Source organism: Pelodiscus sinensis, chromosome 22 (genome assembly GCF_049634645.1).
Source record: "Pelodiscus sinensis isolate JC-2024 chromosome 22, ASM4963464v1, whole genome shotgun sequence".
Classification (NCBI taxonomy): domain Eukaryota; kingdom Metazoa; phylum Chordata; order Testudines; family Trionychidae; genus Pelodiscus; species Pelodiscus sinensis.
This window is the reverse complement of record NC_134732.1, coordinates 26,820,108-26,835,111: the sequence shown is the minus strand read 5'-3', so window position 1 is coordinate 26,835,111 and position 15,004 is coordinate 26,820,108. Positions and strand designations below refer to the sequence as shown.

The 15,004-nt window shown below is 50.1% G+C and overlaps 1 protein-coding gene across 13 annotated transcripts in view; it reads right to left on the bottom strand.

The window, feature by feature from the left end:
* The window catches only part of RALGPS1 (Ral GEF with PH domain and SH3 binding motif 1), a 428,912-nt gene that overhangs the window by 97,251 nt on the left and 316,657 nt on the right, over window positions 1-15,004 (bottom strand). For all 13 annotated transcript variants that reach the window (XR_012897221.1, XM_075905764.1, XM_075905763.1 and 10 more), the window contains one exon: window positions 13,044-13,137. Coding sequence is in view for 12 of the 13 variants with exons in the window: in XM_075905764.1 (XP_075761879.1) it covers window positions 13,044-13,137 (94 nt within the window). In the remaining variant the exon portion in view is untranslated. The remainder of the gene's footprint in view (window positions 1-13,043; window positions 13,138-15,004) is intronic.

The window sequence follows — 15,004 nt, the reverse complement described above, 5'->3', positions numbered from 1 at the left end:
GCACCAATACATATTGGTGCTAATAGATTATGCCACCCAATAACCCGAAGCGGTGCCCCTAAAGAACACCACAGCCCAAACTCTGGCAGGGGAGCTGGTGAAGATCTTTTCCCGGGTGGGGATTCCCTGTGAGATATTGATGGACCAAGGGACGAATGTCTGCTCTAAGCTCATAGCGGAACTGTGCCGTTTCCTGCAGGTTAAAACGCTCCGGACCTCGGTCTATCACCCGCTGACGGACGGGTTAGTGGAATGGTTCAACCGCACTTTAAAGTCCATGCTCCGCCGTTTCACAGAGACCGACACACATAAGATACTTCCGGCCCTCCTCTTTGCCATCCGGGAAGTCCCGCAGGCTTCGACAGGGTTCTACCCATTCGAACTGCTTTATGGGAGACAACCACGGGGGATCTTAGACTTATTGAGGGAAAGCTAGGAAGAGTAGGAAACTAGGCTGCAAGGGACCATACCCTATGTCCTCTATCTCTGAGAGAAGTTACAGAAGCTAGGGGAATTTGCAGAGGCTAATCTAAGACAGGCTCAGGACATACAAACCTTTTATTATAACAGGAACGCCCAGGCACGGGAGTTTAAACCCAGGGACAGGGTTCTTCCTCTCCTGTCTTCCGGTGAGTCCAAGCTCCTAGCAAAATGGCAGGGGCCTTTTGACATTATCCGCAAAGTGGGACCAGTAGGTTATGAAGTGCGTTTAGTGGGAAAGAAAAGGGGGGCACAAGTCAATCATGTGAACCCCCTAAAAAAATGGAACCCGAGGGAGAGCCTGTTCATAGACCCCCCAACCACGGCCCACCAAGTTAGGGCCCTGGGCAGGAGATATGGGATTGACTCAGCCCCTGGACGTGGGGGCTGAGCTCACACAGACCCAAAAACAGGAAGTACAGGAACTACTCCAAGAATTTAAAACAGTGGTCCGAAGGGGGCCGGGGTGCACAAATCAGATAAGCCACCATATAGCCACCAAGCCCGGGAGCAGAGTCCGAGAGCCGGTACGCCCCCTCCCCAGGAAAATGTGGGACACTGTAAGGGATGAAGTGCAGAGGATGTTGCGACTTGGGATCATTGAGGAATCACATAGCGAGTGGCGCAGCTCTATCGTCCTAGTCCCTAAGCCGGACAGGTCAGTGAGATTTTGTATAGACTTCCGAAAAGTTAACGCAATCTCCAGGTTTGACGCCTACCCCATGCCCAGGGTCGATGAACTTTTAGAACGCTTAGGGCAGGCGCGGTATATATCAACCCTGGACTTAACAATGGGGTATTGGCAAATTCCGCTGACCCTGGTGTCTAAGGAAAGAACGACGGCCTTTTCCACCCCTTTTGGATTATATCAGTTTAAGACTATGCCGTTTCGACTCCATGGGGCCGCAGCAACTTTTCAGAGACTCATGGACAGGGTGCTTAAGGGACACCAGGTGTATGCTGTGGCTTACATTGATATTATCATATACAGTTGAACATGGACTGACCATCTTCAACACCTACAGGTGGTTCTAGATGCTCTGTGGCAGGCAGGGCTCATGGCAAACCCAGAAAAGTGTCACATAGGACAGAGGGAAGTAACCTACTTGGGGGTCACAGTGGGAAGAGGCCACCTAAAGCCCCTAGCAAGTAAAGTACAGGCCCTGGAGGAGTACCAGCCGCCGAAGACAAAGAAACAGGTCAGACAATTTTTGGGACTGGCTGGGTATTATAGGCGATTTATCCCACACTTCGCAACAATAGCAGCGCCTTTGACAGACCTAACGAAAAAGGGCAGCCCCAGAGAGGTACCCTGGACAGAACAGAGTACGGGGGCTTTTCTGCAGCTAAAGATGGCATTAACGCAGACCCCGGTCTTGAGGCAACCCGACTTTTCAAAGGAATTTATTTTACAGACTGACGCATCCGCCGTGGGGCTGGGAGCCGTGTTGGTACAACAAGTGGACAGAAATGAACATCCTATAGCCTACCTGAGCCGCAAACTCCTTCCCCGGGAACAACGTCACGCTACCATCGAAAAGGAAGCCTTGGCGGCTAAATTGGCCATAGAAACGTTGAGATATTATTTGCTCGGGAATCCCTTTAAGTTAATAACAGACCATGCCCCACTACGGTGGATGCAGGTAACGAAGGAATCAAATCCTAGGGTAATGAGATGGTATCTTGCGCTGCAACCTTACAAGTTCGAGGTACAACACCGACCCAGCACGGGACACAAAAACGCGGACTTCTTCTCACAAGTCATGGAAGAGGAGGGGATCATCAGCGAGTTGGTGAGTGACTTAAAGAGGGGTGTGTGTGACAGGGCGACAGGCTCCTGCGCGGAGAAGCGCGCAGCACCCCACACTCTCCGGCCAGCGAGGAGGACACTGCTCCAGCCGCAGCAGCGGAAGGAGCCGAGCTCGGGGCACAGTGTCGGGTATGGGCTGCGCCTTGGCGTGCATGCCCAGGATGTACCCAGGCAGCCAGGGGCCGGGACGGCTCAGACGGGGCTTCCCCACGGCTGAGGTCATCACCCCGCACCCCGGAAAGGGGGCAGAGCCAGGAGGAGCGGCCCTTTTAAAAAAACGCCAAGAACAGGAAAGGGAGGAAGACGAGCCCCGGGGAGTACACTGGGAGGACCAGGGCAAGGCAGCTTGGGAGCTGGAAGGGACACGGAGGACGAGGAGAAAGGGACTTAGGACGGGGAACAAACCACCCTGAGGATTGGTGAGTTTCGGGGAACACCCCACCAACTGGGCGGCACTAGGGTGCTGCCGCCTTTAAGGGTCTTGGGTCGGGACTTGGAGGGGGGGTAGGCCCGAGTCCCCCCTCCCATCTCACCGCAAAAGGCACCTCCTTGACGAGGTTGAGACTAAGTGCGCTGCCCGCAGAGCCACAAACTTATTTATAAAGCGGGACTGGGGTACAGGGAGCACGGGTGAGGGAAAGATGCTCAGGCGGCTAGCCCCGATGATGAATAGGCTATAAGCCTGAGGGGCAGCTCGACTTGTGACACTGTCCTTATATATAGACTCTGCAGCTTAATAGCCTGAGTCAATATAACTAGCCTTTGCATCACTATGGTGCAGCCCAATGGCCAGAGTCAGACTGTGCTTGGGGGTCAGGGTTACATGGAATAATGGCCCAAGCAATACGGTTGTCTTGGGTTCATGGCCGTCAGAGTCTATACAGCTGCTCTTGGGGATCAGGGTTGTGAGGCTTAGCAGCCAGAGTCAATACAACTGTACTTGTGGTCAGGGCAGTGAGATGCAATGGCCACCATCAGTATGGTTGCCCTGTGGATCAGGGCTGTGTGGCCTAATAGCCAGAATCAGTATGGCTGCCCTCAGGATTGGGGCTGTGTAATCCAATGGTCAAAGTAAGGAGCCGCCACCAGAGCAGGGATGACAGCTGGGGAAAGGGCCTATTCCCAGGGCCCTGTCAGCAACAAGTGTTGTCACCACCCAATCAGTGGGGATCCTACCGCAACATGCTGACCTTCCTCCTGAAGGAGATATCACTCACACTGCTTCCCTGGGCCACTTCCTACCGTGTATCCTGGGGCTCGGTATGTTTTCAGGGTCTCTGAGCCCCTGGGAATCTGACTCCATTTGGCAAGCCCTAGACAACAGGTTTCTGGTCTGGGCCTTGGCTTCCAGAGTTAACTGCTGATGTAATTACTGCATGCCTGGCATGGTCTGAATGGTGGGACTTCTGCCATCCATAGTATGGACTTAACTCTTTCTTGCCCTGTGCGAGGTATGTACATTCCATTATAGTGCCACAAAGACTGCTCTGGCGGAGCATGCTGTGAGATTGTCAAGAGGTGACACTCATTTGGCAGCTCAACACATTGTAATGCAGCTAGTGATTCACTGGGACAGTCTGAGCTGAGACAAGATGACGTCTCATCTATTCTTCAAAAATGGGAAGAAATCCAAAGGGGCATTGTTCTAGCCACATAAAATACAATAGTCAATGAATGTCTGGACTATGGAGTCTTCACTTATCCTTGTGTGCATGATAAAAGAGAGTATCTAGAGACTCGGATGGCATGGTACAGGGAGAGGCATTTAGTGACCAGGGAAACACAGAATGAATGACTTTCTAGCTTCTTTCAACATACAGCATGGGGAATCTGGAACTGGCCCCAAGAAGATGGAAGGAGAGAGTACTGAGCCTGAAAATGATGGTCTCATAGAAAAATGTTCAGGTGCTGATGGTCCGGATAGTTGTGACAGTGCCAGGCGAGCTCTTCACCCTGAAGACATGGCAATGGCAGTACCAACAGGCACAGCAAGTTGCTGGACACAGTATAAGCCTCTAGTGTGGTGGGTACAGACATAGGATGCTCACCAGGCAAGACTGCTCTGTAGCCAGTTTCAGTGATTGGGAGGGCCTCTGAATGGAAAGCTCATTTCTCCAACAAAGCCGAGCTGACATTGGGAAGAGGGGAACTGACTGGTGTGCCCCATCTTCAGTGCTGGATCCCCCTTCCATGGACGAGTCCCTGACCTGAGTCTTAGATGAGCCAGAAGCCAACTTAGGCTTATGCTTCTAGGGCCAGGACTGGTCTGAAGTCCTGGGCCTCAAAAAAGATGAGATGAGTGGTGGGGATCTCCTGGGGTTCTTTCTGAAGGCCCAGCTGGGGAGCACTTTGAGGAGGAGTCTTTGAAGTGCTTTCACTGGAGGACCAAGAGGGAGACAATGCCCACGTAAGGGGAGTATTCAAGGCACTCTTCCCTCAGCGTCTGTCTTGTCCTTAAAGCCATGACACAGAACACCTGCTTCTAACTTGGCTCTCACTGAGGCACTTGAGATAGAGGGAATGAGGGTCACTAATAGGCATAGGTTTTTTACAAGCCATACCATGTTTAAACCTTGGGAACCTGGGCATAGGCCCCAGTATCAAGAGGGGTCCAGAGACATTTTGGGGTGCATAATCAAAGTATTTTTTCAAAACATCCAATAAATAAATAAATAAATAACAACAAAAGAAAATAAGAAGGAACTGAAATAGGGAAGTACAACTCTGCCCTTTATACCCTCACTTTGCAGCACAAGGAGACTGGGATTATGCAATGCCAGACGTTCACGGATGACATAGTTATCATTGAGGAAGTTGAAGAGAAGCTAACGAGAACGGTGCAGGTGCTAAATGAGGAAGGGAAGTGGTATGGACTGATTATGAATATCAATAAAACAAAGACAATGGCATTTGAAAATAAGGAAATAGGAAGGAAGATCAGTGTAGATGGGATCAAACTAGAGAATGTAGAGAAGTTCACGTATCTGGGGAGCAACACGACATATGATCTAGACTGTAAGAAGGAAATAGCGACTAGAATAGTGAAAGCAAGAGCAAGTTTGAAGGCGATGGATAAGATCTGGAAAAGCAAAGTGATTAGCTAAGGAATGAAGCTGAGCATCTTGAAAACATGTGCATTTAGCAGCATGTTGTACGGATGTGAGACATGGATGATAATGAAAGATTCGAAGAGAAGGATATTGGCGTTCGAGAGGAGTTGTTATAGAAAGACCCTGAGAAAAGGATGGATGCAGAAGGTCACCAACGAGGAATTATATAGGAAGACATAGCTGAAAGAGAACCTACTGAAGAAGGTTTTCAATTGAAGTTACAGCTATTTGGGCATATCTGCAGAATGAACGAACAATGAAAAGTTAAGACTGGTATTCGGCATAATGGATCGTCTGAATAGGAGAGGCAGACCCCACAGGGAATGGGTAGATGATATAGTAGACTGGTATGGAGCTAGTCTACAGAAACTAAGCCACTCCACACTGGACAGGGAAAGATGGAAGGAAATAGTGAGGAAGGCATTGGACACCAATGGGCATTGAGCCCATGGTGGTTGATGATAATGATGATGATGATAATGAAATCTATATATGTATCACCAGGGAAAAGTCTCTGGCACCATGGCACAACATACTGACAGTTTAATGGACATATGTAAGCTCTCAGAAAGCTGCAGTGACCATTACTATATTAAATATTAAGTTCTGCTCTGATTTCTTTTCACTTTGAATCTTTCCTTTGGCTTCAGCTCAATAGGCATACACTTATAAAGAGAATTAGTAAATTTGCTCAGAAAACTCATTTTCCAAGATATCAAAGGATGAATATTGAATTGCCTCTAAAAATATACATAAATACTCCCTCAGGGTATGTCTACACTAGAAAGTTAGTTCGAACTAACGGATGTTAGTTCGAACTAACTTTCCTAGGCGCTACACTAGCGCTCCGCTAGTTCGAACTTAATTCGAACTAACGGAGCGCTTAGTTCGAACTAGGTAAACCTCATTTTACGAGGACTAACGCCTAGTTCGAACTAGCTAGTTCGAACTAAGGGCTGTGTAGCCCTTTAGTTCGAACTAGTGGGAGGCTAAGGCTTCCCAGGTTTCCCTGGTGGCCACTCTGGCCAACACCAGGGAAACTCTATTGCCCCCCTCCCGGCCCCGGAGCCCTTAAAGGGCCACAGGCTGGCTACTCACTTTGTGCCAGTTGCAAGGCTGCAAGCACCCGTGCCTGCACAGCCTGCACCTGCCACACAATGAGCCAGCCATCCGAGGGCTCCCAGCCCTCCACTGCTCCCCAGGACCAGCCTGGCGGCTCCCAGGAGCCTGCCCGGGGGCGCAAAAGGCGGGCGCCCGCCTGGTCAAGTGCGGAGATCGTGGACCTCATCGAGGTTTGGGGGGAAGCCTCCAATGTCCACGATCTCCGCACTAGCCACCGGAACGCGGCCGTCTATGGACGCATGGCTGCCAGCCTCGCCGCCAGGGGCCACCAGCGCAGCCGGGAGCAGGTGCGCTGCAAAATTAAGGACTTGCGGCAGTCCTACTCCCGGGCTTGCCTGCCAGGGGCCGACCCGGAGGCCTGCCCCCACTTCCATGCCCTGGACCGCATCCTGGGGCCTCATGCCGTCCCTGCCCCCCGGGACGTGATTGACCCCGGGGCAGAGGGACCGCTCCTGGAGACGGAGGAGGAGGAAGAGGGCTCTGAGAGCCAGGAGCCTGCCGCCAGCCTGCCCAGGACCCGGGACCCCCGAGGCACGCCACAGACCCGCTCCCCTGCATCGTCAGAGGCCGGGGAGGCGTCCACTTGTGAGTACCCTCGTGTTCCCCTCATGTGTACGGGGGGCTGGGGCGAGAGGGAGCCCCGGGACCGTGCGCCTGGGCCTTGCCCACCACGGAGCAGCAGCTGGGGATCCTGCAGGGGCCCTGGCCTTGCAGAGGGGAGCTGGGTTTCACACACCTGGGCCCCTGGGGAAATTGACCGCTGGTCTTCTTGCACCACAGCTGCAGCACCTGGGCCTGCAGGGCGCACCACACCGCCTGCAGCAGCCGCCCACGCCCGGGCAAGCAGGACAGCCAGGAACCAGGAGGACTACCAGAGGCGGCATCTCCGGTTCCTGGACCGACAGCTCCGTCTCCAGGACCACTGGGTCCAGGAGGACCTGAGGCTGCGCCGGAGGAGTCTGGAGGCCCTGGAGGAGCAGGGCCGTGCCCTGCGAGGCCACCTCCAGAGCCTGCTGGACCGCTTTCCATTTCCTCCTCCCCCTGCTCCCCCTCTTGCTCCCCCTCTTACTCCCCCTGCTCCCGCTCCTGCTTCCTCCACACCCCCTGTCCCCTCTGCCCCCCCCTCCACAACCATTCCCCACCGACGCCCCCGGACCCGCAGTGTGGCGAGACGGGAGAGGCAGCCGGACTCCCACCCCTGAGCTTTCCTTTCCCTTTCTCCCTTCCCTCCCCTCCCCTTCCAGCTCCCTCGTCCCAGGTTTCCCCCTCCCTTCTCCCACCTTCATTCCTCCATCCCCCCACCCCAGTTCTGTGAAATAAACAGATGTTTTTGTTTGAAAAACAGGTGTCTTTATTTGACAGTAGGTAGGGAGGGGAAAGGGGAAGGGGGGGGTAGGGTGGAAGAAGGCCCCGGTGGGGCATGCAGGGAGAGGTCAGTCCTCCTCCTCCTCCACCTGGAAGCTCTCCCGCAGGGCTTCCCGGATCCGGATGGCCCCCCGCTGGGCTTCCCGGACGGCGGCGGTGCGGGGCTGACCGTAGTGTCCAGCCATGCGGTCAGCCTCAGCCATCCAGGCTGGCAGGAAAGCCTCCCCCTTCCGCTCACACAAATTGTGGAGCACACAACATGCCGCCACCACGGGAGGGATGTTGTGCTCGGCCAGGTCCAGACGGGTGAGGAGGCATCGAAAGCGGACTTTCAGTCACCCGAAGGCCCCCTCCACCACGATGCGGGCCCTGGTCAGCCTGGCATTGAAGGCCTGGCGGGAGGGATTGAGGTGCCCCGTGTAGGGCTTCATGAGCCACGGCTGCAGTGGGTAGGCGGCATCCCCCACCAGGCAGACGGGCATGTCCACGTCCCCGACCCTGATGTGGCGGTCAGGGAAGAAGGTCCCGTCCTGCAGCCGCTGGCACACGGAGGAGTTCCGGTACACCCGTGCGTCGTGTGCTTTGCCGGACCAGCCCACATTTATGTCCGTGAACTGTCCCCGGTGGTCACACACGGCCTGCAGGATGACGGAGAAGTACCCCTTGCGGTTCACGTACCGGGACGCCTGGTGTTCCGGGGCACGGATGAGGATGTGCGTCCCGTCGATGGCCCCCCCGCAGTTGGGGAAGCCGAGGGCGCCAAATCCCCGGATGACGGCGTCCGGGTCGGCGTGGCGGACCACCCTGCGGAGCAGCACCCGGTTGATGGCCTTGACCACCTGCGGAGAGAGACACAGCAAAGCGCCAATCAGTGGGGCGCCCGGGTGGCTGGGAGCGTGCGTGCCCTGGCAGTGCCCCGCGCCCCACTCCTGGAAGCAACCCCCCTGGCGGCGTGTAGTACCGCCGGACAGACCGACCCCTCTGGTGCGGGGCGCTTTCGCCTCCTCCCGCCCCCCCCTTTGTCCCTGGGGCGGCCCATCCCCTCCTCGCAGCCCCCCTCCCCCCCGGGTCGGTGGCCGACGAGTGCCATACCTGCATGAGCACCGCTCCGACGGTGGATCTCCCCACGCCGAACTGGTTCCCGACGGATCGGTAGCTGTCCGGCGTGGAGAGCTTCCATAGGGCGATGGCCACCCGCTTCTGGAGGGGGATGGCGGGTCTCATGCGAGTGTCCCTTCTTTGCAGGGCAGGGGCGAGCCACTCGCAGAGCTCCAGGAAGGTGTCCCTCCTCATCCTAAAGTTCTGGGTCCACTGTCGGTCGTCCCAGTGCTCCAGGACGATGTGGTCCCACCAGTCGCTGCTGGTGTCCAGACGCCAGATGCGGCGGGGCACGCCAGTGCCAGGGCGCTGCCGCGGCTCCTCCACGGCCCCCAGGGCGGCCAGGCGGAGAGGCAGGGGGCTGACGTTCACCAGGTGGTGCCAGGCAGCCTCGAGCCATTGCTGGCAGGCTTGCAGCAGCAAGTCCAGAACGTGCACCAGAAGGTGCAGGGCGAGCCGTGGCTCCATGTTGCCACCTGCGGCGGTTCCCCCTGAAGGGAAGCACCGACACAGACGGGCACAGAGACCGACACTTTGCTGTCCCTCGGCGAGGTTGGCAAGCAAGCAGGAAAAGCTGAGAACCGGCTGTCCAGGGGGGGGTCCCTTTAAGCACGAGCCTCAGATAGCCTCAGACAGCAGCCACGCAAAGCAACTGCTGACCTGATGCCCTGCCAGAACCGGTTTCAGCTGCCCTTAAATGCCCCCCTGCGTCCAATCAGTGTGGATGCGCTAGTTCGAACTAGCAAAACGCTAGTTCGAACTAGTTTTTAGTTCTAGACGCGTTAGTTCGAACTAGCTTAGTTCGAATTAACTAATTCGAACTAAGTTAGTTCGAACTAGCGCTGTAGTGTAGACGTACCCTCAGTGTTCTTAGCAAAACCGCTGTTAGGATTAAAAAGGGCTTCAAAAATTAGAAAGAAATTACTCATGATTTGCAGTATATCCAAGTATTATGTCATGGCACTAAATATTTATAAAAACCATTTGTTTTGTTCCCTTTTGCAAAGATACTAGAACTAATGAAAAACTACTGACTATATAATTTGTATTGTGAACAAGAAAGCTTGTCCAAGAATTAAATTAAGCAATGTGTTCATTTGCTGGCAGCCAGGCAAGAGCTGTAAAGCACACACTAACAACAATTTTCCCTACTGCAACACAGATTATAAACTTGTGCTCTCCCTGTCTTCATTTAATGTAACATACTAATCATATTGGAAATAATTAAATATAATCTCTTTCCATACCAAATTTTAATATTCAGAGGCAAACAGATACGAAAGTCAGACTACTTTTAGTATAGAGCTCAGATTGTCCTTAATTTGTACAAGAACATATAATGGGCAAGTGTTCAGTATGCCAGTCTTTCCCACTCTCTTTCTGTTTGTGTTGTATACATGATGTGAAGAGAGGGAAATAAACACACAAATCCCACCACAAACATAATGATAGAAATTTTCTTTTTTCATAATGTATGTTTATTGGAAAAATGTGTTGTAGATGTGGGATTGTTCATTTTGAAGTCAGTGCACAAAGCAGAATTATGACATAAAAATATCACTGTTTCTATATTTGCTTTCAATCCGATAAAAAAAAATGTGTCAAAACTTTGAACAAGACTGATCTTCTGCAGAGAATAGGCCAATACTGATTTGGCTTCTCTAGCTGGAGGTTATCCTAAGCTATGGGACAGATTATGGAGGATATTCTTTCCATTTGAAGTCTGTCTGGACATATTCATGCAGTTTTGGTATCAATCCCATAGGAAGTCTGCTTTGTAGGTTATTTCTTTTAGAATGATTCTCTCATCTGAAACTGAGCAAACTCTAAGCATATTAATTTGTTATATTGCTCCACATTGCAAAATGAATTGTTCAATACTTTATCATAAATGTTTTGTCTCAGTTACGGATTGGCTGAAGATCTGTAGTACTATATGCATTTGTATGAAGTAGAGCTGAGTGGAACAGCTGTAGAAATTTGCGGTATCTCCAAACATGGGGTAAGGGTCATTATTCTCTCTTCACTCCCCATTCTCACTGTCTCCAAAGTGGTCTTGTGTATTTTTAAGGGACTAATCTTTCTGCTAATGCGTACACTAGCAGCTACAGATATATGCATGATACCTTACTACCATCATAAGAACATAAGAATGGCTGTACTGGGTCGGACCAAAGGTCCATCTAGCCCAGTAGCCTGTCTGCCGACAGTGGCCAGCGTCAGGTGCCCCAGAGGGGGTGGACCGAAGACACTGATCAAGTGAGTTGTCTCGTGCCATCCGTCTCCAGCCTCTGACAAACAGAGGCCAGGGACACCATTCCTATCCCCTGGCTAATAGCTTTTTATGGACCTAACCCCATGAATATATCTAGCTTCTCTTTAAACTCTGTTATAGTTCCAGCGTTTACAGCCTCCTCTGGCAAGGCGTTCCACAGGTTGACTATGCGCTGTGTGAAGAAGAACTTCCGCTTATTAGTTTTAAACCTGCTACCCATTAATTTCATTTGGTGTCCTCTAGTCCTTATATTATGGGAACTAATGAATAACTTTTCTTTATTCACCCTCTCCATACCATTCATGATTTTATAGACCTCTATCATATCCCCCCTCAGTCTCCTCTTTCCAAACTGAAAAGTCCCAGTCACTTTAGCCTCTCCTCATATGGGACCTGTTCCAAATCCCTGATCATTTTAGTTGCCCTTTTCTGAACCCTTTCCAAGGCCAAAAAATCAACTGACATAAGCCCAGGTATATCTGAGAAAATAAATGCTAGGTAGTTTGATGCAGTTTTGCTCATTCTTTGGACTGGTACATACATGATCCTGAGGACTGCAGAAGTGAAACATTTCCTCACTTTGAAAATGAGTATGTTTGTCGATGTGTTATATGCAGCTTCTTTCACTATGGCATGTTGGCTTGCTCCTGACTTAAGTTTTTTGAGTGAGTGTTGCTTGACACGTACAAGTAGTAGCCTGACAAAGCCAGCCTTGTTTATTATGAATTAGACTGATATAACAATGAAGTTGTATTTAAAAGATATTACATACACCATTTCAGATAGTATTATATAATTCACAGAAGGACCGTTCGGATCTGATTTAATTACCCACTGTTAATAAAATTATGGCTTATTTCTATTCTGAATTTGTTTAGCTTCAACTTCTAGCCACTGGACCATGTTGACATTTCTCTGCTTGACTGAAGATGACATTGCTAAATATTTGTGTCCCACATAGGTATGTTTAGACCGAGATAAGTCACCCTTAATTTTCTCTTTGTTAACTAAATAGATTGAGTTCTTTGAGTCTATTAATACAGGTAATGTTTTCTAATCCTTCAATCATTCTTATGGCTCTTCTCTAAACTCTCTCTAATTTATCAACATCCTTCTTGAATTATAGACATCAAAACTGGACAGTGTACTCCAACAATAGTTGGAACAGTGCCAGATACAGAGATAAAGTAACTTATTTACTCCTACTCAAAATTTCCCTGTTTATGCATCCTAGTATCATATTATCCCCTTTTGACCATAGTGCTGCATTGGAAGCTCATGGTTAGGTGATTATTTACACTGCCCCCAAATCTTTTTCAGATTCACTGAATCCCAGGGTACAGCCCCCCATACTGTAAGTGTGATCTGCATTCTTTGTTCCTTATACATTTACAATTAGCTGTATGAAAATGTATGCTGTCTGCTTGTGTCCAGCTTGCAACCTCAGTCCTCAGAGTTTGCAAGAGAACATCCAATTTTAGGGATCCTGAGTGCCATTACCAGCATAGAATTACACTGTGTTAAGACTAAACTAGCCTCTCATCCTTTTTTGCCTTTGCAAAAGATAAAGAAATAGAATTTTGGAATGGATCTTAAGACTCATGAGGGACTACAGCTAGCTGGGGTTTCACTCAAGATAGCCTGACAATATCAGCTCAGTTTAAAAATGTTAAATTCTACTTACATTTCTGCCAGAGATATTTTGTATAGCTCCCAATCAAGCTAACAGCTAGGCCATCTTTCCATTACAACACATAGAGGTGAAGGGAAGTATGGTACTTACTTATAGTTGTCATCTTCCACAAACTTTTGAAGTTCCTCAATGTAGCGGACAGACTTTAAGTACTTTTGCACATGGGGTAAAGTTTCAAGATGATCTGCAGAGTACAAAAATATAGCCAAGTTAAATTTCTACAAATTCAAAAATAAAAACAATTCTTCTTTAACTTTCTCTGGTTCCTTTGATTTTAAGAAGAAGGAACTGAAGAGAGACCATGCAACTCCCCAAGGGTGAAACTGTCTAGGAACATCAGACTGTATGAGAGCATTAAAGATTTTATCAAATAAAGCAGAAGTGGAGAACGTTTTTTGGGTCTGGGACCAATGAACCACAGAAAAATCAGTCGGGGGCCACACACAAATAAGAAGCAAAAATACCTACAACCAAACCCTCACTGACATGGTCCTTGATTGAAAAGCAGACAGACACTCCCCACATTCCCCTTTACACATTAGAATTAAGGAGGCCAAGGCTTGCAGATTTTGTGTGTTCCAGCCCTATGGGGAAACAGCAGGGAGGCTGAAGCTCCAGCACAGGCTCCCCAATGCTGGGAGGAAGCTCCAAGCCTTGGGGGCCAGATCCAGGTAAGCGGGGGGCTGGATAGGTTTCCCACCCTTGAGTTAAAGACTTGGTTGTTCAGTCTGTACATGAGATTTAGCTGCTGATGTTTACTAGAAGAACTGGGTGATTTAGTACGTGCACTCAATTTACAGGAAAAAAGTGAGATACTGAGCAAACTTCAGACAGTTTGGTTCAAATGCACAACAAACATGTTGGATTCTTATTTGAAGCATAATGGTGAGAAGCATCAGCACAAGATTTCATCCTGGGGATTCAGGAGTAAGGAACAGCCACCAAAGGAACAAGACTCCTGTCTTACTTCACATCTCCCTCCCAACAGGGGAGAGGCATTCACTAGGTAGACTTTTAATAAGTAATCTCTTCTTTTGATGCTCATCCTGTGAAATAACTGCAATTCTTCAAGATGTGTGTCCCTATGGCTTCCTCACTTCACATGTGCCTCTTGAGTAACTGATTGTAGATTTCCCATTAGCAATGTCCATTTGGCAAATGCAAGTCTCCTCTGCCTTCTTGTGCTGGACCCAAGGTTACATAGGAGATTGTGGGAGCACTGCCCTCATTTCCTTCTCCACCCATAAAAGAACAGTCCGAAGCAGAGCAGAATGAGGGCAAATGGAGGGACATGCAATTTCAAGAACTGCAATTACTTTACAAGATGAGTTAAAAAGTTACCTTCCTGTAACTGCTGTTCTTCTAGATGTGCAGTTCATGCCCATTCCAATCAGGTGTGTGCACGCATATGTGCAAAGCAGCTGGAAGATTTTTTCCGTAGCAACTAGTTGTAGGGTTGGCCTGGATACCCCCTGAATTTGTGTCTTCGTGGTGCTCAACGTAGAGCCCTGCTGACCTGCCCCTCCTCCATTCCTTCTTGCTGGCTACTCTGACAGAGGGGGAAAGGGGTGGGTATTAGAATGAACACCACATCTCAAAGAACAGTTATGAAAAGGTGAGTAACCGTTTTTTCTTCATGTGCCTGTTCATGTGCATTCCAATCCGGTGATTTACAAGCCCATGTTCATAGAATCATTGGCCTAGAAGAGACCTCAGGAGGACATCGGGTCCAGCCCCCAAATGTCCAGGTGGTGGTGGTTGGATTCTTGCACTAACTGGAGCACTGACTATCCAAATGCTGCACTACTCCTAGCCTAATATGTAATTGCATAGTGTGCCGTGCCAATATAGAGGACCAAGTTTCCGTTTTACAGATCTCCTGAGTAGGGATCTGAGCAAGGAAAGCTGTGGAAGAGACCTGAACCCTGGTGGAGTATGCAGTGAATGGAGGTGGAGGCACTCCTGTGAGGCTGTAACATTCCCGGATACAGGAGACCATCCATTGATGAGATGCGTTGAGACGACAGGGGCTGGCCTTTCATTTTATCAGT